The sequence below is a fragment of the Martes martes genome (genome assembly GCF_963455335.1).
Source record: "Martes martes genome assembly, chromosome: 12".
Taxonomy (NCBI): Eukaryota; Metazoa; Chordata; class Mammalia; order Carnivora; family Mustelidae; genus Martes; species Martes martes.
The window spans coordinates 36960020-36983025 of NC_137900.1; the positions used below are offsets into that span (position 1 = coordinate 36960020).

Below are 23006 nucleotides of genomic sequence, written 5' to 3' on the forward strand. Positions count from 1 at the left end.
CTGTGCAGACATTTCTCTGCTGATAGTGCTATTTCTGATATGATAACTTTTCCCCAGTTTGTTTCTGCTTTCCACAGCCCATCAATCACCTACCATCCATGTATGCTTTAGGGCAAAACATATTAAGGTCATCCTCAGAATGAAAACGAGGCTTTTATGTTGTAACATCTGATCATCAATTTTTAAATTTCTCTTCTTAAAAGGTGAAAGCACAAACCCGGCAGTTTTTTGCTGTTTTTGTTTGAAGGGTTATTTGTGTTTTTTTGTTGTTTGTTTTAGAGGGGGTGCAGAGAGAGGGATGTGAGAAGGAGGTAAAAATATTAGAAGAAAGAATTTCACAGAAAAAAAAAAAAGAACACTTTTAATGGAAACAAACAAGGCAACCAAAAGGCAGCAGAGAAAAATAATTTCACAGTCACAAAGAAAGGTGGTGACTGGCTTACAACACAATGCTGTTAGCTACATGTTCCCTCACACCTTTGTCCTTGAAAGAGAGCTTATTTCTCTGAGATGCTGAAATTCTAAATTTGCTTTGTTGGGATATAGTTGATACATGAACACATATTAGTAGCTTCTTTGGTTTTCTTATATATCATCATCTTTTGATGATATTATATTTATTTTAGTCTTCTGTCCAATGCTAGAGGCCAGGGCTCAGAGGGCTGCTACCTGCCAGTAAAGGCTTTTTACAATATTTCAAAAAAAAATCTGTAATTGGCAATCTCTATCAAAATGGTAAATGTGCCTCCGTAGGACTTTGTACTTGCATTTCCAGGTGTCTAATATTTGGAGGTAGCAACAAAGATGTGAAAAGATGTATCCTCAGTATTGCTTACTGCAGTATTATTTGCAAGAGTAAATCACAGAAAATAGCCTCCATTAATATGGAATGTCAGTACATTTTGTGTCATCTGTAGAAGTGAATAATGTCAAGACCATTGGCTACTAAGAAGGAGATAAAACCTAATACACTAACTTGGAAAAAGGTCTGGGTTTATGTATTTAAATGTTTAAACAGGGGGCACCTGGGTGACTTAGGTGTTGGGTTTGGCTCAGGTCATGATCGAGGACCCTGGGATGGAGCCTGGCATCGGGATCCCTGCTTGGCACGAAGTCTGCTTCCCCCCCTTCTTCTCCCCCTCCTTGTGTTCCCCTCTCGCTGTGTCTCTGTCAAATAAATAAATAAAAATCTTGGAAAAAATAAATGTTAAAACAATAAATTTTTGTGGTAAGTGCTGTGAATTGTGTAAGACTGATGATTCACAGACCTGTATTCCTGAAACAAATAATACATTATATGTTAATAAAAAAGGAAATTTTTATGTATATCATTTGTCTTTATACCTGCTATCCATTTTTATCAACTAAAGAACTGTATATACATATGAAAGTCTTTTTCATATACATATGAAAAAGCGTGGGGCTGTATATGATAGCTATTCCTGAAGGGCAAATTTGGTATAGTTATAGGGAATCTTTTACTTATATTTTAAATATGCCCTCCAAACAAAGAAGACAAATAGAAGAAAAATAAGAAGTGGGGGGTAAAGAGTAATTTCTCTTTTCTAAATGTGTTTTTTCATCTTCTCCAATTTATATAAATTTTCAAACACACAAAATATTTAATATAATGAACAGCTGTGTAGCCACAGCCTATTGTACAACAATTGTTAACAAGCTTATTTTCTATTTTACACAATTGCCCCAATAAACATGTGTTGCTTTTGTAATTAAGAACAAGAATTATTTGAGGTACAGGTTATAAGAAGACTTAGAAACATTTTTTTTACACACACACAAAACTTTCCTCCCAACTTAGGCCGATGGGCACAGTTCACTTTGGTTTAACATGTAATTCATCTGTCAACTCATCTTAGTGCATACGCAGTTACTACAGTCCGCAAAGATGTATGAGGATGACTAGCAGTTATTTTAAAATCATCTTTTAATAAATGAGTATTTTCCCTTCCTCTGCAAAGCTTAAAGACTTGTAAGACTTGATTAGCAATTAATAACTCTAGCAAATTCTTCTACAACATCTCCTCTCTCCTTTTCTCATTTTACTCCATTTTCCATTTGAAGTGATAAATCTAACCTTAGCTAAATGATACCTTCTTATATACTTAGGACTCTAATTTTGTAGGTCATGGATGATACAAACAATGGTACTTGAATTGCCTATTTCATACTAGCTCTTACCAACCCAGTATATCAATAAATGATGACTAATTATTGCCAACTACATATTTTTTAATACATTGGGTAATTTAAGTTCTAAACAAATTAGTTGACTATTGCCAATTCCAACAGACTGTATTCCAGCTAATAAACACATTCATGGGAAACACCTACAAAAAGAGGTACCACATGCTCTGAGGAAGATGTTGGTCTCACTCGCCCTGTTTAGATGCTTGAATATAGCATTTCACTAACACAGTGACTAGATTGTCATCCAAAATTTGGGAAGTGTGCTAAAGCAATGTTTTTCTATATCCCACAGCCTTGCAAAGATGGCTCTACTGAAAACAACAGATTTCTTTGCCTTTACTTTCTGCCATAGTGGAGAGACAGTGGACAGGAATCTGATGTTTCCTTCCCTGACCCAATGATAGGTATGTTTGTGGTACTGCAGTGAAGGTTATATTTCTTTGAAGAATTTAAACTTTCAGAATACTGTATTTATAGGAAATTTGGAATGTATTTTCAATACCTTTGGAGTATGGGATAGAATTGAAGGAAAAACATCTACCTTTTTATGTTCTAGGTTCTTCAACAAGAATAAATACTCAAAAAGTGAATAGTTTTTTCATTCCCAAGATTTTTAAAATTTTTTTATTTTAATTTTTTTTGAAGATTTTATTTATTTGACAGAGAAAGAGACAGAAACGGGGAGTTGGAAAGGGAGAATCAGGCTTCCCACTGAACAGGGAGCCTGGAACTGTGACCTGAGCCAAAGCCAGATACTTAACGACTGAGCCACCCAGGTGTCCCCCAAGATTTTTTTTTAAATGAAAGAAGAATTTATAGAATTAGTAAACTAAATGATGTGCCTCCTTTACCTTCTGAAATACCTACTGAATTCAAATGGAAATTTTTGTTTGATATTTTATCTTCCTCAACAGATCCACTGGAAGTGGAAGTGAACTTGCTTTGAACAAGTTCAGGTGCTAGGGGCTGATATATGAATGACAAGTTTGTTTTTTTTTTTTTTAATTTCGTTAAAAATTATTTGTTTGGAGTGAAGATGTGGGTGGTTAACTCCCTACTTATGCATACCATTAATAAGAATTGTCAAATTTCATGTTCGTGGATAAATGATTTTACTTCCAAAAGTATGATATATATAAAAGCACATTTCAGATAGTGAAAGAGTTTAAAATACAAAAATTAAGGAGCGTCATACCATTTGCTGTGCAAGACCTACTAAAGGGGCCATTTTATTGTATCATCCAGGAAAGCCCTTGATTATTTGTGAACAAGAGGAGAGGAAAAAGCACAAAAAGGTTATTTGGCCAATAACCTTACCTATTATCCTGTTGGCAAGTAACTAAGGCGATTTATAGCCACTACTTAGAATCTGTACCAGTTGAGCAAATGGTCACATTTTTATGAATTTCACATTAATAGCTGAGTCTATATTCTTTGTCAACTGGTGGAATTTTTAGGACAGCATGCCACATTATTGAGCTTGGGGGGCAAATAGACTGTTTCAACAAATCAAGCTCAAGTAGATTGCTTACCTGAGTTAAAACTTAGCACAACATAGTGTTTCCATAGTGAGCAGATATGATAGGACCTTAAGACAATTTCTCTTGTTCTATTGTCTTCCTCTATTAAATCTTGTCTCTTGGATCTAATATTCCCACATTCACAGGGAAAATTAGATTCCTTATAAACTTTTTTTTTTATTTGACCATATTTACAAAATTGCCCAAAAAAGTGAGTACTTATAGATGGAGGTCTCTTGGTTAAAGTCATTTCTACTCCCTTTCTTGTTTGTAGTTGCCAGCACTCTGCCGATAATCCTTTCTACACAGTTCCCATTCTTGCTTTCTATTTGTGCCCATAAGCATACTCTATTGGTGCTGGAATAGATGAGGGGAGCTCTGTTACTGGTCCTTTCCTTCTGGGGCTATCTTTGACTTTCCATTCACCCTATACTATGCTTCTGTCTCTGCTAGAAAACCAAGGTTGTTTCTAATACAGATGACACTTCACATAAAAGCCAGAAGGGGCAGGGCAGATTAGGAAGGTATTGAGTAACAATCATTTTCTCCATTTCCACAATGTGCTGCTCTTGTAAGAAATCCTATTGTACATCATTTCCATGGCTTTTGGTCCTCTATACATTTGTTTGGCCAAATTGGAAAAGTGTATGAATTCCTGGGTCCATTATTAAGACATTGCTTATAGCCTAAAGAAGTCAGTATACTACTATTTCAGAAAGTGAACTGAGAAGGTTTACTACAGAACTCAATTCACATCCTGTTGCCTTAATGGGGTAGCTAGATAGAGACTCAACAGGGATCATCTACAAAACTACAATGATCCTAGAGGACTGCATAGATTTGTTCAATTATCATCAGATGTGCAAAGTCCACATTTATCAGCCTTTTAAAAAATACATACAAGAGAGTTTTGGCTACATGAACATTTTCTTCCACTTTTATGCTGTTTGAGGTATACCTTGCTTTTAAAAAACTGATTTTTAAAAAAATCTAACCTCCTTTGAGATAGAACTTTAAAAACGACCCACATTTATGATGATGATTTGTATAGCCACTTTGAAAATGCCAGATGCTTCTTTCAACTGAATTGTTACTAGTTACGATGATACATATACATGTAAGGGAGAAAATAAGCCAAACACAATGCCTTGTATTCAATTCAAAGCAATTCACTGCAAATGTGTAGTTTAACACATTTGTAGTATATCCTACTATGAGTTAGGACGTCCATTTGACACACTTGCCAACAATTTGGCAAACAATAACACAACCAAATTTTAGTCAGACTTCTTTGATCAGCTCTTTACTTTCTTAACTATCCTTAGGTATTATGGCAGTGCCACTCAGTTTCATGTTTTTAGATCTCTTTACCATTTATTATTTACCATTCATTTGGTATAAATAAAATTTACTTGAAAGAAAGCAAAATAGAGCTAGCCTTAAATTAATAATATTGTACAAAATGCCCCTCGGCAGGAATGACAGATTTGCTCTGTTGAAGCACCTAATGTTCTTTAAGAAATAAGGATATTTTTCTTATCCTCAATCATTTTACATGCCTCCCTATAAGAGACCAAATTGGCCATTTACATGCAGTATAGGTAATATTTAAAAAGAAACTGATTTGTTTCTTTCCCTCTCACCACCCCCCTTTCTTCAGTGAAACATAGACACAAATTAATAGGAAAATACAAAATGAGTGTATTCTTTCTCCATGGAATGAATGATACAACATCCATCCACCCATTCATTCACTTTATGAGAAACTGAATTCTTGCCAGATGTGTCATTAAAAATAATAAACTGTGTTAAATCCCCAAAATGGTAGATATTCTTGCAAGACTATAGTTTTTCCAAAATCTAAAGGTGAATTACACGTTTTCTCTTGTCTACTCCACCTCAGATTTGCAAAATTAACTTTCTTTCCTTTCAAGACTTATGTATTGTGAATCTCAATAATATTACAATTAAAAATCAGGATAAACAAAATTATTCTAAATAAAGTGATACATTTATCTCTCAAAGCAATATCAGTTGGCCAAAAAAACTTCCAGTAAATACTGTATTATGGACAAGATGAGTCCTGCCTCTTACCTGGTGTTTGAAAATTAAGGCGCCTCAGTTCTACTGGGTCTGTTGGATGGTGTGAAGGGACCTCCTTACTGTTGGGTATGCTGCTCTTTCTAGAGTCAGACTCTGCCCTCTTCCTATAGGGAGAAAATAAAAATGTAAGAATAACATAAAAAAAGCAATAGAAACATTTAAAAAGCAGGGAGTCATGCAACCAACCCCCTCTCCCTCCCAACTTTCTGTTGTAAACCATTCAACAGTCCAGCTCTGTGACCTTGGTAGGTTGCTTTTCCTCTCTTGGCCTAGACTGTTTCCTCAAGTCTAAAACTTTTATTTAAGTGAATGATCTCAAAGTCTGCTCTAGAATTAAATTCTTCATTGCTTCTGCCTTTTGGCTTTAAGGGGGGGGGGGGTGTTGGAGAGATAAGCTTGAGTCCTTGTTCAGCAGATCTCCTTTATCCACTGTTCAATTTGTGAGGAAAAGGACAGAGTACCTATAATAGCCAATGCTAATAGAGTACCAATACCATGAATGTGTTTACCATAGAGAAAAACCTCTGAATCTACTGAGCCTCAACTTGAAGAGCTAAAACCATACCCCTTCTTTCCTCTTTCCAAGATTATATGACCGATGGCTACAAAGAGGACCTGAATTGGATTTTCCCAGAAGGCAGACAAATATAGTGTATTCTAAGTTTCCAAGTTAGCCTAATACCTGGAAAGAGAATTAACACAATGCAAGACCAACATCCCCTTTCTCTTTCAAATTAAAAAAAAAAAAAAATAGTGTTGACTGTTTATGGTGTTAAGCTGTGATTAATATTCCATTAATGAAAGTCAATCACAGAAAGATCAGAGAAAAACTAATTTCACCTACTGTGTCTCACTCTTCCAATGATTATTCATGGCATAGGAACCATTAATAGTGCCTTGTTATAAGTAATTCTTTACACAATTCATTTCATCTTTGCTTTAATTACTACTAGTTTTATTAAATACCTTTGTCTAGAGTGTGATAATGTAATATTAACAAATGTCTATGCAAGAAAGGTCAGGTTTTTTTTTCCCCATAAGATTTCTTATTCATTTTTTCAAACCCCAAACACAGAGTGCTACCTATTTTCTTTAAGTTTAAACCAGATTAAAAATGGAAGCAATGGAGGCCTTTTTAAGCAGTGCTTTATTCTGTATTTATTATTCAAAGACTGATTCCAGCAGTCTCTGGGCTGCAGTCATAATCCTAGCATCTCACTCTTGTTCCAAACAAAGACACTCTTCTTTGGAGAAAGGGGCACAGCGGTGTGAGGAACACTCCCTTCTCTTTCTGACATGACTGTCGCACAGCTCATTAGCGTTGCTGTGGCAATGGGATCTCATTCAGTGCCACCCAGGTCGTTCCATGGTTAGCCAGAGGGCTCCTGTTAAATAGCCTTTCTTTCCATCTCTGCTCATCTGTATAAAATAAAACTAACCAGGGGATGAAGGGAAGATTGATGCAAAGGGAAAGCACACTTGATTTGCTCAAGTGCAGTGCCTTCGGCAAAACGGCGTTAATGGAATGAATTTTCTTGGGTGAGTCCTGTTAGACACCTTCCTCCCTCACAAGCTTGAATTAACCTGTCTTGGGATTTCCTGTTTCTACCTAAAGGTGGCAGGTATAGCCTGAGGACAGAATGCACTGCCAAGCTATACTACCAATCTGAGGTGAGCAGTGAATCTGAGGCAAGGCGAAGGTACTGGCCGTTCCAGGTGTATGGAGTGGAAAAGGAGAAGGGAAGGGAAATCAGAGCTGAGGGCTGGCCAGAAAGATATGAGAAGAAAGAGAAAGAGTGGCTTGGAAGACCATGTGAAAGAAGAACATGGTGACCAGTTTCTAAGTAGAAAATATCCCTGTGTTAGGCTGTGGGTATTTCCCTCACAGAGATTCACTTCACCACCAAAGATACAGAATCTCAATGGGCTAATGAAATGCCACCAACCGCCAGTCAGAGTCCCTTCTGTAATAACCATAGGCTTGGTCTTCCTGCTTCAGGTAACCCCAGGGGCCCTTCTTATGCTTGTTTGTTTGTTTGTTTTTCCCCATAAGAGTTGGCACAGATACATTTCTTTACTGATGTGCCAGACCTACTGATTCCAACCTGGATTTTTTCCCATCTCAAAGTGTCTCCACTGTCATTTTTGCAGGATTATGGAACCAGATGTAGAAATTTCTGGGCAAGGAAACTAGGTCACTCCTGCAGGTATTGTGGGACCTATTCCTTATCTTCTTTTTCACTGAGGACAGGCTGAGTGATATTGAGACAAAGGGACAGAAAAGAATACTCTCTAAAGAGATTTAGTCTGTTTCCCTGGTGCCAGGGAAGGTGAATGTCACATCTTGTTGCCCAGATGAATCTCAAAACCCAGAGCATGGGATTAACATTACAGTTTACACCTGTGATAAAGTGTGTGTATGTGTGTTGGGGGGGTGGTTCCCTGACATTTAATAACTAACTTCTCCCTCACTTTATCTGTTCAAATCAACGGCCTCCAAGATCTCAGATTCCAAAAATCCTAGCCATCTCAGAAAACCAGCCGTTTAAATTTTGTTTTGCTTAGTTTAGTTCTGGTGGTGATCACAACATGGATAATTCTGGCTGCCCACACTTTTGTCACATTATTTTTAAACATAAATGTGCTAAAACGGTTGTTTTCCAACAGAAAGGATTTCTAAGAAATGTTTGCAGGATGAAGAGTTTGGTCATCATTGGGTAATAATGATAAAGAGCTTTAAAAATAGAATTTACGGCCATACAGTTCTTAAATGGCATATGGTGGTTTAAATCAGGCCCAACATGAACGTACATAGTCACACATTTCCTAAGTTTCTAGAGGTCTCATTATTCTCATTTTCAATGAGATAAAAGCAAAGATAGTGACTCCAAAATGATGTGAATTTTGCCTTGCTATTTTATTTTTTCTATTAAGATTAGAAGTCCTATTGTAAGGATATTTCCCGCAAAAAGAACTATCTACCACATGTAGGAGTTATATGGGTGAAAAGGAAATGCAAGGTTACATGACATTTCAGATATGGTGGAAACTGCTATTAATCTAAAACCGTGTCCTGGTTTGGGATGTGGATCACATATAAAAAAAAATTCTACTCCGTGGTCTAAGGGCCTTTTTATTGTCATTTATTCTCACCTGGCTCTCATCTAGGGATGAAGTGGGAGGGAATCCACTTACTTAAAACAAAGATATTCAGACATATGGGCCAAGGCTTTTGGAAGACAGATATATTTATCAGAAATCTCTGCTATTAAATTCAAAGAAGTCGGTTCAAACACTTTATGATTCTGATGCTTTTAAGAACGTAACTTCACTCTGCCACTACTGGTGTGTATCTTCTTAGGGAAGTCAACTATAACACTTCTCAATTTCTTCGTGTACAAAAGAGAGGAAGAAGGTTTCAAGATGATGTCTATGTTAAATATTGTAATTCTTTAGAAGTTGTTTTATTTATTTATATATTTTATAAAGAATAAAGGTATTGAAGAAAATTTCTAGTCCTTTCATGTATACATAAGATGTATGCATTTGTAAAGTTACCCACATATGACTTAGATAATTCTGAAGGCTAATACATAAATTAAAGTATCATTTAATTTAGAAAATTATAAATGCATTTTTAGTACCTTGAATATTCAATAAATGTTAATTAGTGGTTCTGAAAAAGAAAGAGAGCCAATTCTCTCATCTTAATGGGACCAGAAGGCAGTGATAATGTTACAAAATGTAGATAGTATTAAATGGGAAGGTAGATCTCTGAGTATATTAAGTGGGTTCAAAGTGTGTTCTGTTTTGACTAAAAAAAAAATAAACAAAAACCAAACCTACTTTGCATGTGTTTTAGCTAGATTAATGACAGCTAGTGATATTTTAAAAAAAGACACCCTACAGAAATACTAAGTTTTCTGTCAATGAAAGTAGCTTGCTGACCAGTGTTAAGTGATTTTAGGGAAAATAATAGAGCCATGGTTCTCAAACTTTAGCATGCAATGGAAGCACTTGGGAGGGCTTACTAAATTGCAGACTGTTGAACTCACACCCAGAGTTTCTGATTCATTAGGTTTGGGTAGGAAGTCCAAGAATTTCTATTTCTCTCACTTTCCCCAGTAGTGCTGATGCTTTTGCTGCTGGTCCAGGGAACAAGCATTGGGAACTACAGGAATACAGTACTGGGAGGAAAATGATTGAGATGAGCACTGAGGCCCTTTTGTTAGTTTAAGTTTTATCAGAAATTTATATCTATCAATATAAATGGGAAGGTATAGATAGATAGATATACATTTGGATATATAGATATGTTAGAAATTAGAAAGTTAGATTGGACCAGTCATTCAATAATCACACAGATAGCTAGTCTTACCATTATTATTATTATTATCATCATTATTATTATTATTGCTACTACTACTACTACTACTACTACTATTGCTGCTGCTGCTATTATTAGTTGAGTTGGAAAACATGGAAAATAATTTGGAATTATGTAAGAGTTTTCACAGAGGCACAGTCACCAATATTTGCAGGATATGAAAATGCCAGTAGTGATCCTGGATCAGGAGGTGACCTCAGATCAAACTTAAAAATCGGTCTTGAGTAAAAACAAACAAAACAAAACAAACATTTTATGGGACACCTCACATTTCTGTTCTGTAGACACATTAACACATACAGATGCTCATTAAAACAAAATCCAGACTGGTTTCATTACCTTCTAAATTTGGATAATTTTTTATTTTCTTTTATATAGACAAACTAATTTATTTCCCCCAGAATCATTTTAATACCAATCATTTTAATATTTTATAAACTAGGCTTTGTCCATCTTCTACTTTTATATCCAACTTCCACCCTCACCCCCTCAATACTTCCAAAGGCTACCAGTATCTAGTACTGAGCATTAAAGGGGTTTGTTCTCTATTCCTCACCTGTCAGGTTTACTGCTCCATTTTAATGCAGCAAAAAAAGAAAAAGAAAGGCTAAATGTTAGTTGGCCAGTGGTAACAAGAGTAACTATGACAACCAAGATTTAAGAAACACTGCTCACAAGCAGGGACACATTAACTAACACACATTGGGAAATGACAGTGTATCAAAACTTTAACGGTCTCTAATTATGAATTAAATGGAGGACATGAGGGTACAAAACTAACTAAAACATTTTTTGTGCATACGTTAATGTCACATTCACTTTTATTCATCAACCTACATAATATTGCCACAATTAATTATTTCCCAGAAAGTGTTTGATGGTAGAGATATAATATGCTTTTTATAATACATACCATGAGGAAACTACTAATGTACTTAATGGGAATACAACATAATTCTATGTAAGAAATTTGTTCATCTAAAACAAACCCTTCAGTTAAGAGGTATGTTATTCCTTATAAAGTATATATATTATATAAAATATCTGCAAATTGCATTGAACTGCACAAAAATGTGCACAATGGTATAATACACTATGAGGTAATAAAGTGGCAAAAATAATTTCTCCAAACTCCTTTTGACAAGTAAGGTTATCATAAATCTTTTTTCCAATAAAAAATCAAATACATTTTCAGTTTTGGAAAAAGAAATACTCATCACTATAAATCTACAGAGCATGACCCATCTATATTGCTGGGCTAATCCTGAAAGTCTTTTATTACCAGCCACGGACATGACAGATATTTTCCTAGTCAAAGAGGTGCTGCAGTCTGTGAACACATCTAGCTCGTGCTCATGTGATAATATGTGCATTGTTAAATAACTATGTTCTTTATGCAGAGAATAAAACTTTTACCTGAAAAAATTAATCTAAATAATCTCCATGGTTAGGTGAATTGCCAAATATTTGGAGCATTCTCAAATCCAAAATAGAGATACTAAGTCTGCCTTAATGTCAATGAAATATATACCTGAGTGGCTAAAGAATTTGGATTTAAGGTCTATCTCCTTTCAAAAATACAAAATTCACATTTAAATTGTACAGACACACACATACAAAGTGAATAATGAAAGTGATATCAAACATACTGGTTAATTCTTTGTATTCTCCATTTTAAAATGATTTACCTAGTGCCCCAGGTTTTAAAAATCCTATATATATATATGTTTCTAAGTTGTTCATCTTTTTGTTTTTTGTTTTCTGTTATTGCTGTTGTTTTGTTTTTGTTTTTGTTTTTGTTTTTAAGTAGTGTTCATGCCCAACATAGAGCCCAACACGGGGCTTGAACTTATGAACATGAGATCGAAACTTGAGCTGAGATTAATTTGGATGCTTAACTGACTGAGCCACCTAGGAATCACTAGCTTGCTCATATCTAATCCAAGAGATCTTTAATGAGTCAGTTGTAGGAGAATATATTTCTTTGCATGGAAGAGAACTTCTTAGTGAATTATCAGTTTAGTATATTAAAAGGCTGAGTATTCTGGTGAACAAATGCATAGTTTGTGTGTGATTCACTCCTTCCACAGAAATGTCAGACCTACCACACACATGGGTATGTATTTGGTGCAAGTATCTAAGTTTGAAGGCTTTAGGAACTTATACATTTAAATTATAGGCTGAGGGTTTTATTATAGCTCTTGCCAGTCAACATGAAGGTGGTATTGTATGATGGAGTAAACAAGCAGAGGGGAGGGAGTTTGGACTTTGTTGATACTATTCAATTGATATAAATTTGATTACTCATTATCCCTCTGTGCCATGCAATCTACTAGGCATAAGGGATAATAGGAAATGACAGAGTCCCTGACATACAATTTAGTGGGGGCAAGAAAGACAAGGATATGAGCAAGTCCAGTAATGTGATGGTTCTGTGACATCCATAAGCAGAAAGTGCTTTGAAGACAAGGGAACACCCTTAGGGGAGCCTGAACTGGTAAAGAGAACAAAGCAAGAGGGAGGCACCCAGAAAGACTTTTTGTTTAATAGGTGGCATCTTAGGTAACTTCTAAAGGATGTTTCAGAGTTGGCCAGGCCAAGAAAAGAGGATAGGGAGTCAGAGGAAAGGCATTTCAGGTATACAGAAGGATCTACTCAAAGGCCAGAAGGCAGAATCAATCAGCATTGTCCAGTGTGGTTGGGCATGGCAATATACTTCTCCATAGCACCTCAAAATGTCCTGATCTGTACTTATTTCTTTGATGGCATCTTGGAAATATGCATAAAGTTGACACACATGAGAAGACTAGTAAGGCACAGTCCACAGAGAGTGGCTAATGATGGAACTGGGGGAAAGCTTGAGAAGCTGAAGTCTGTGTTTTAGTCCCATCTCTCCCATGGCTTTCATACATGATCATCTATAGGTGGAGATGGGAATTATTCACTCTGTCCACAATATCTATTTAAGTTAGACTATTACTTTTTAAAGATGTTAATTTTGTTTAAATAGTGCCTTAGATCCTTCTGAACTCCTAATCCCTATTTTCTTTTCTTCCATAGTACATAATAAATACTTCTCATCCATCTTGAAATGCATTCCCATAAAGTCAGGCTAACATTTTATTTTCAAAATATCTTCTATATAAATAATTCCTGGACCATGCTAAAACTAATGACTAAAAAGCCTTACACATGGAACAAGTATACGCAGTAGATGGATCTAAGTGTTCATTTGTTTTATGGGTTCTTTTCTTTTCTTTTCTTTTCTTTTTAAGATTTTATTTATTCATTTGTCAGAGAGAGTGAGCACAGGCAGACAGAGAGGCAGGCAGAGGCAGAGGGAGAAGCAGGCTCCCCACTGAGCGAGGAGCCCGATGTGGGACTCGATCCCAAGACCCTGGGATCATGACCTGAGCCGAAGGCAGCTGCTTAACCAACTGAGCCACCCAGGCGTCCCTATTTTCTTTTTTGTGGGGTGGATAAATGGAGAACAACCTGGAGTCATATTTTAAAAACATATACAACACTGGAAACAGAAATGTTATGGCAATAATTCTATTACTTAGGTTTTTATGTTGTCAGATTAAAGAACATTATTATTAAAAAGGCTCAACTATCTAGTCTACCCACTTACTTTATAAACAAGGAAACTGAGGCCCAGAATGTTAACGTGACTTTCTACCCCAATTAGTTACCTAGTCACAGAGCTAGGACTCAGGTTCCCTGATTCCTGATTATTTGATCAGTGTTTTTCTAATTCTTCCTACCATCTAATCTCTATGATTTACATTTTGAAAGCTTGTGTATATCATATATAGAGAAAAAATTTAAAAAATCACAGGGCAAGAGAATTCATTACACTAAAGACCTACCAAATATATTTTAATTTTCTTATGGTTCAGCAGGAATTTCAGGGCTCTTAAAAAGCTTCAGTTGATGTTTCGTCACTGATTATCAATGTATTATAGGCTTACAAATTACTAGATTAAAACTAAAGGCATATAAGTATAATGCCAGATAAAAGAGTGTACTAGTTCCACATCAACATACTTAACAGGAATAAGTCTCAGTCTCCTCACACAGATCAATAAAATATGCTTTTTTATATGAATAACCCATCCACAGCTCTAGACCTACTCCTATGGCAAGTAGTTTAGTAAGCAGGTGTGTGTGATAAATGGTATTATCAAGATAATGTGAGTTAATAATATTTAATAACAATAATAATAATAATGATATATTCAATTCTGAGTCATTACCGATGACCCATGTATACACTGAAAGACACCTAAAAAGAGGGATGAAGTATTTATTATATAATTAACTTTGCTCAGAATCTAAGCTATAAAAGACACTATTCATTGCCTACAGAAGATTTCCTCTTGAACTGCATCATGATAATCAAGAAGGACATTGTTGGGTCTACTTGAATTTCAAGTCAGGAATGTTCTTTACTGCTGAAGCAAGCATTTCTATTTCAGAAACGCTTCATGGGCCTTCAGATGGTTGGCTAAATATACTTAGCATTCGAGGATGTGTGCATTTCCCAACAATTGCATTAGACGATGCTTACATATGCACACACTAAAATGCAACTCTATTTTAACAGAGTCATAAAATCTTTAAATGTGATGCTTTTTTTGAAGGATTAGAAAAAATATATAACCGAGTTGAATTTTTCCTCAAGCACATGCACATGAGGCAAGAACACTAAATTATAAATCTTTAAAAAATTATCAAGGTTATAACCTTATTTCTTCACATTTACATAACTCACAAATGCCACGCACATCTCTGTAAAGTGACATGACTTAATGATAGCCAGATATAGCCAAATGAAACACAACTTAAAAAAATACAACACGCATTTTGTTCATTTTGGAAAATCACAAAATGTCATGCGCCATGGTCTAGAAATGTAACCATCCACAAGCACTTTCTGATCTGACTCCCACAGCAGGATTTGGCCATCTAAATATATATCACAGAAAACAAAGATAATTTAGTCTTTTATTTTTATATTCTTTTCTGGTCATGAGTGTAGCACATAAACAGCACAGGATGCCAGCTCCTGCTTGGACCCACTCAGGATTTATTATTGTTCTGGGGCATGTGGGCACCTTGTGCTTCCTGCCTTTACTCCTTACACAAGAGAGACAACTCAATACACACTGATATAATATGGGGATGGGGAGATTGAAACCATCATCTAAGAGAGTTTGGCCTTAAATTACTTGCTTTTTCAGCCATCTTATAGTATGGGTAACTGAGTAATGACAGTGATCAGGAAAAAAAAAAATAATGATGGATATTTCTTTTCCTTCTTCCTAAGTCTAAAATAGGAGAGGCAATTTAATGGGTTATGGTTATGAACTTCTTTAATTTTTCTTCTCTTTCAATCCTCTCTTTACACTGAAATAAAATGAAACACAGCCTGTTAAGAGAAAGTTTTGTAAAGGACAAGTGTCTTAAAGGATATTTTTTTAAGTTGAGAAGTGGTTATAAAAAAAAAAAAAAAGGACTATTTCAGGAACATAAGAACATGCTTAACAAAAGAATACAGGTAGAAATAATTAAATATAAACCCAGTGAAGGGAGCTAAATAAATAGGAAAAAGAGATAATGAAAACAAGATTATCAGATGAAGCCTGTCAGTAAGAATCAAAATGAAGACATTCTCATCTGATTTTGAAAGTCAAGGTTATGGGGGGGAGGAGGCTATTTCACAGTAGAGGGAAGAGATCATCTTCACATAGCATTCTGAAAGATGACATACTATGAAGAAAAATGGGAACATAAATTAAAGTTTCATAAAAATAAAATTTGGATTGGAAGAAAAGAAAAAAGTGATATAAAGGGAGATAATTTAGAATTTAGCCATTCTACACATTTAAGAGAATTTATTATATATGTTAATTTTTATGATTTTATATTTTTAACATCATATATTTTGTACGTCAGAAAGGATTTAGGGAAAGAATTACTAATGTACCCTTTCCAACAGACTGGGACTAGGGGAAAAATCTAGCTTACTCTAAATAAGGCAGAAATGTAACTGATAAAGTGTGGAAGATCATAAAACATGGTGGTACATGTGGATTATCTGCATCCTGATTGTAGTCAAAGACACTAAATTGGATCAAAACTTGGGAGTATAAAGATCTAGGTTGTGGTTTTAGTTTTTTAAAAGAAAACAGTACCTTATATCCCTTCTTGGACTCAAATAGAATTCACTATTGGAATAAAGATTATAGAAAGAGAAAGATAAAAAAAAAATTCTCTTCACATTTTTCCTTCCTTTTTCTTCAAATTTTAGCTATTTTCACTCTTTTGAGAAATAGCTACAGGAAAAAAAAATCTTAGCTCATGCACTCATTAGACATATGGAATGGGAATAAATGTGTAAGTTTGTAATAGCATTTCTAAAACCATGTTGAAATTGAGCAATTAATCACCTAAAGCTTTCAGATGCAAGCTTGGAATTATCTGCTTATGAATGTACTCATATATTGCAAAGTGCCATGCAAAGTGCTCCTAATGCATAAAGTAGCTCATAAAACCAAGGCTAGGATCCATGAATGGTGGTCAAGAAAGTCGATACCACACTTGAATGGGATTTGAAACGGCACAAACTTTACATTTCATTCTAATCCAATGGAGACATTTTCCAATGATTGTGGAGACTACACTGAAGCACTTCATTAATAGCAACCACACAATGACCATAGAAGGATTACCAAGACTGCAATAGAAATATTGGGCAAACCTACCTTTTATAAAGAAGGATAGCTATGACAATGCAGATGATAAAGACCACCGCAAGTACAGGACCTACAACCCAGATCAAGCCTTCTTCTTCATCTGTGATTGGCTGTGGATCCAGATCCATTGACACAACAGGGTCAGAGTAGGGACTGGTTGCATACATCTTCTGAGGAAAAACAGAGTCTGTGTTACGTAGGGACTGGTTGCATACATCTTCTGAGAAAAAACAGAGTCTGTGTTACTTATAAACTAATGGTTTTCTCGTGAATATCTATAGCATTAGAAGAAGCAAAAATTCAGAACTTAGTGGATGCCATGTTAAGTGTATGAAACAATGTCAGTGAGAAAGGAGGGGAGGGAAAGGGATGAGAGAAGAAGCGGGAGAAAACGGAGGAAGGAGGAAAAGGTAAAGAGGTCTTGCAATGTGAATTTCCTTGAATAGTGAAATATTTTCTAATAAAATCATTTTTGATGTTATAATTACTCTGCAGACACATTTTCTTTGAGATCTATATACGACATATTAAATGGTCTTATGAAGTATAAATGAAAACAGTTAACCATTTACAAAATGTTCAATGAGCATTTGCACTATGCCAAGGTGTTACATGTTATGTGAAAATCAACAGAAATATTATAGTTTCAGCCCTAAAGACATTATCAGCCAGTTAAGGAGACCAAATTTAAAAAGTAAATATTTATAGAAAAAATGTTAGTATTTGGGGAAGGGGAAATGGAGACATGTAGGTCAAAGGGTACAAAACACCAGTTATAAGAACTTCTGAGGATCTAATGTACTGCATGGTGACTATAGTTAATAACACAGTATTATATATTCAGAAGTTGCTGAGAGTAGACGTTAAGGATTTTTCAGCACACATGCACACACACACCAAAAGAGTTAAGTATGTGAGCAGATGGATAGGCTGATGATCTTGATCTCGGTAACCATTCCACAATGTACATTGTACATCAAATCATCATGTTGTACGCTTTAAATACGTAATTATATTTGTTAACTTTCCCTAAATGAATTTGGGAAAAATATATAGTTACTTGGTGAAGGAATGGACTGAGTACTATGAATTTTTATTTTTAATAACATCCTATGTCTCATTTCAGGCTCTCTTAGTACAGTATTGTCTTGACTCTGCCCCCCTGTATAAGGTCCTAGATTTTCTTTCTCCAATAGAGACCAATCCACACTTATGTGCTGCCCCACCTGTCCTGCCACTAGCTCCTCATCTCTTCTCACTCCAGCACTACCACTCGTTCTGCTTTCTCATTTGTTAAATCAAACTGTCATTATTCAGTCCCTTCCAGATATCTTTTCCAGATTTGCCCTAGTAGATTGAGCCTTATTTGAAACTCCTCCACTGATTCTCCTACTTCTTTATTCAACTGGTCCCATTCTAATCTTGCCAACTGATCATGAGCACCACCGAATCCATCCTATGCCAGAATTCACAAGTTTTATTTTCTGCTACTCATTTTCTCCCTTTTCTACCAAGATCATCCTTACCTTTAACTACCAACTTCTATGCAGATTACTTCCTGATTAATGTTTCTAAAGTCAGAAACTTTGCTAAGTCCCAGACCTTCATTTCCAATTACTGCTAGAGATTCTTACATCTACCTGAAAGTCATGAATTGCATGTGCCATTTCCCAACTTTCTAGATAGACCTTCCTTTCAACTTGCTAATTTGTCTCATCCTCTCAATACCTAGGAATGAAAAACTACTGATTTTATTCTGCCAATGACCCTCAGGTCACTCTACCCTCTTCCCAGTCTCATGGGTACCACTTTTCTTCAGGACCTCATTCTTGCCCACCCAGAACATACTAAGAGTTTCTTTTTTTCCTCTAACAGTCTCTACTGCTGCTAGAGTTATTATCCTAAACTGTAGCTATAAAACCTTCAGGAGGCTCTCTGGTGATTCCTAAAGAAGCCGTAGACATTCTAGCATGGGTTTTAAGGGCCTCTATGATTTTGTTTTAACCTTCTGTATCACACACAACATTTTCTATCATAGTGAGCTTCTCCCTACTATTCCCTAGATGCTCTATTCTCTCTCTTTAACTCTCTCGCAAGTTCCACAACATTTAGCTCCTGTGATCTGAGTGATCTCCAAGGCCCCACTGAAATACTGCCTCCAGTGAAGCTATCACTCCATAACTGGAAATAATCAATCATCTCACAAAATATAGGTAGAAATAATTTTGAAAATTTCAGGTAGTCCTTTATTTCTTTTTTAACAGTATTCATCAAACTCTATTTTCCTTTTTTATGTGTGCATACACCTTATTTTCTTTAATGAAACTATAAACTCCAGGAAAGTAGGGATTTATATACTGTTTGTGTTTGTACACTTAAACAACTAGCACAGAGGTTTGCACTTAATGAGTTCCCAGCAAATCTTCAGCAAATAAAATGTTCATCTTTTCAAATGGCTGATCTTACCAAGACATGAGAGGATATTCTCATTTCTCCATGAAATATGAAGTATATCTAATTTTTTCATCCACATTTAAAGAATTAATTTAGGGCATATATTCTGAGTTTAAGTGCAGCAAGCTTAATGGTCAATCTGGAGGGCATATACCCCCCTAAATGTTTGTTTTCTATTCTTCTTTCCCACTTTCTCCACTGTACTTAGGAAAGAGACTGACTACATTTCCAGATTTGCTAATGTGTCAAAAGATAAAAATTCAGTACATTTCCAACCTTCTCAGAAGCAGCTAAAAAAAGGATATGTACAGTGTAAGGACTTGGCAAAGACACTAAATATCCAAGAAACACGATTCTTTATGTAAGTATAATTGTTTGTTTTGGTTTATGCTTTCCCCTTTCCATCTTGTAGGTCACACTCAAACTGTTTGGCAGACAAAAGTAAACAAAACTCTGTGATTTGAAATTCTTTACCAGGGGTCTTTGAGATAATCATCTTGGTCAACCAAGATACAAATCTAGGTAGAGGTTTTCCCAAAGCACACAGATTTTCAACCCAAATCAGGAAATAGAGACATGTGAAAATGAAGAGAAAACAAAACAAAACCATAAAATGATACTAGCCTCATGAAAATAAAAACTTGTTCAATGCATGGGGGTGATAGACTTTGGTCTTTCTAAACCAGTCCTCCGATACTCTTAATATGAGGCAGTAATTTACTAGGGAAAGCTCACATCTGGGGGGGGGGTGGATATTTTGTCTATGAAAATTCTCAGCCTAGCCTGGGAGTGGTTAGGTGCTTAACAACAATTTTTCATAAAACTTTGATGGCATCACTACCAACATTATACTAGTTGGATACAAGTTTTCTCTGTAAAGTAGGTGCTGGCCTGAAAACAACACATAAAGAACACTGCTGAGAAAGTTGATGTAGGGAAGGAACAATTCAGATAATTTATTTGGAAAAAGTCCAAGTTGCATAATTAATGAGACAGTGAAATGGCATACTAAGGGACTGGGTAGACTCTTCATCACTGGTTATATATCTAAACACTAGGAACATCTGGGAGAATTCAAACCAGAGTCTCTGACAGTGATGCCATCAGCCTGCACAGTCCGCTGAGGCTTCTCTTCTTTGCTGAATTCTCTGATCTGCCTCAATGGTCTGAATGTGCTTTCTGAAACATCTTAGAGCTATGCAAAGAAAATTAGTTCAAATATCTAAAAGTCATTAAAGACAAGAAAGAAAAAGATGATTTCTAACATTCTATTCCCTTGATGTTCTGACTTAAAACCTTCAACTAAAAAGAGAAAGCATACCCGTGCATTAAAATTCCAGGGAGCCTGTCACTTTGTTTTCAAATGACATTCTGTGCACAAAGGTAAACCAGGCATAAAGGCTGCCTTTGTGTTTTGATTTTCCACGGGGGAATTCCTTCAGTCATTTGAAGAGAAGCCCCACTGTATATGCTAACACCTGAGGTGAAGAAATCTTTGATACATCTCAGGCTTCCTCTATACGGGAAGTGACTGGCCCAATCGAACTGCCACGCCTGTCAGTTTTAGGCCCCTATTAGAAAGATACAGTTAGAATATGTATATTAAATGTTAATGTGAACTGCCACTTCAAAATCCACCCCCCTTCTCAGCTACAATTTCTCTTCTTCCCTCTTTCTTTCTCCCTCTCTCTCCTTTTTAACAGTCACAGCAACTGAAGCATAAAACGACATAAGAGCAAGATGAATTACATAAAAAGAGACAACTCATTATTTAGAGTACCTTAGGAATTCTCTGTTTTATTGAATTATTTTCTAACATTCTTGGCTTTTCACTGATAAAGTCATTGGTAAATTGCTATAATTAAAGAAGCTGACTGTGCTTGCCTTTTTCCTAGATAGACCTTCCTATGACTCTGGGTAGAAAATGTGGGCTTGCTGGCAGCTGCAGGAGAATAAAACACAATCACCCTCAATCAGTATTTTTGAATACCTGGAAATACACTATGTTTAATTGCAGAACTTGATAGTTCCTATTGCAATCAAATGAACTTCTCTGAGAACATTTTTAAAGGACGACGAAGGACATGTTGAGCAGTGATGGGCATCACCCTCTTTTCCATATGTGTCACATTGATGGTTTCAAGAACAATATCCTAACAATTTAACACTTCATAAGCCATAAAGTCCACTTAAATTCTATGCCATTCGAGACATGGCCTTGTTTATTATGAAATCTCAAGCAGCTTACTCAGCAGTGTTTAAAGAGCAGGCAGCCTATTGCTCCATTTAACTTAATGAGAGCTCATGAGAAATAACTAGGAGTTCATGAGAAATCATTAGGGTGAATATATCTACATATTCTCCCTAAAGAGCCATATTCTGGTGAAATAAGGAAGAATACCAAAGGAAAGAGATGGCAGCACAATTAACTTACAGACTCTGCGTGTTCCATCACTGCTAACACAAAGAAGACATATTCTTGACCACTTTGGAGTTGCTTGTTTGTAAATCCACCATAATGTTTGTCATCCCCCAGGGTGAACTCGGTAGGAAGAACGTCAAAGTGAGCAGCAATATATGGCTTTAATTCAACTTCTCTCCCATGTCGGATGCTTCTGCGTTTCCTAGATATCTCTTTAAGCAGCTTAAGGGAAAAAAGTGGGAAACAGAAAAAGAAATGTAAACAACAATAACACAACTTAATGACTATTTAATGGGAGAAATTAATTCAAGCCTGGGAACAGCCCAAATACAATTTGTCCACATTTCATGTACCGTGTCAGCATCACTAAATCTCAGTTCTATATTTCAAATGCTTGTCTTACTGTTAAAGTAAGGTGTTACACTGCTCTTGCAAGGCCCAGGCTAAAACACAGGACAATCAGACCCTTCCTTCAATGGTAGTTCATATCATTGTCTACCCTTATGAAATATTCTCAAAGGGCAAGAGTGCAATATAACCTAAGTAAAAAGCTTGATTCACAAAAGCCTGCCATGCTGGCTTTATTACTCTTACTTATCAAACAAATAGTAACCTCATTTAAAGCCATCGGTTATGATCAATTTGGGGAGAGGTTAGATGGTTTTTAGTAATGAGATCATTTATACAATACAAATTCCCTCAAATCACCAGAAATAGAATCCAATGACCAAGTTTTAATTGAAACTTATTTTAAATAGACCTTGTTACTCATTTAATAAGTTGTGGCTTGACTTGGTTTCTCAGCTCCTTAAATAACCTTTTTGTTTATTCTCCCATTTATAGTCACATTAACTTTTCTGGAGCTGATAGTTCCTTGGAGACGTTGAATTTTCTTCCCAGGTGAAAGAGGCAGGGTAGATAAACATTAAGTTTAATATTACCCTGAAGAAAACAAACATACACATGTACACAAAAATCCTTCATGTATCTTTAAAAGAAAAAGCAGAACTTATGTTTCAATATTCCTGTTTGGCCTTCACCTTTTTCATTAGAAAGCTGTATTAGTGGTATTTTATGATAAATGATTTCAAAGTAATGTTGAAGTTAGCTTTGTCTTCTTCCCTTAAATATATTGGTATTTCTCAAGGCAT

At 35.7% G+C, this 23006-nt stretch overlaps 1 protein-coding gene across 1 annotated transcript in view; it reads right to left on the reverse strand.

Annotated features, from left to right (window-relative positions):
• PTPRD (protein tyrosine phosphatase receptor type D) overlaps positions 1-23006 on the reverse strand; it is a 401932-nt gene that overhangs the window by 116012 nt on the left and 262914 nt on the right. Inside the window, exons 18-20 of the mRNA XM_080820332.1 lie at positions 21868-22077; positions 16989-17149; positions 5823-5935 (exon numbers count right to left, since the gene is read on the reverse strand). Of these exons, the coding sequence (XP_080676458.1) occupies positions 5823-5935; positions 16989-17149; positions 21868-22077 (484 nt within the window). The remainder of the gene's footprint in view (positions 1-5822; positions 5936-16988; positions 17150-21867; positions 22078-23006) is intronic.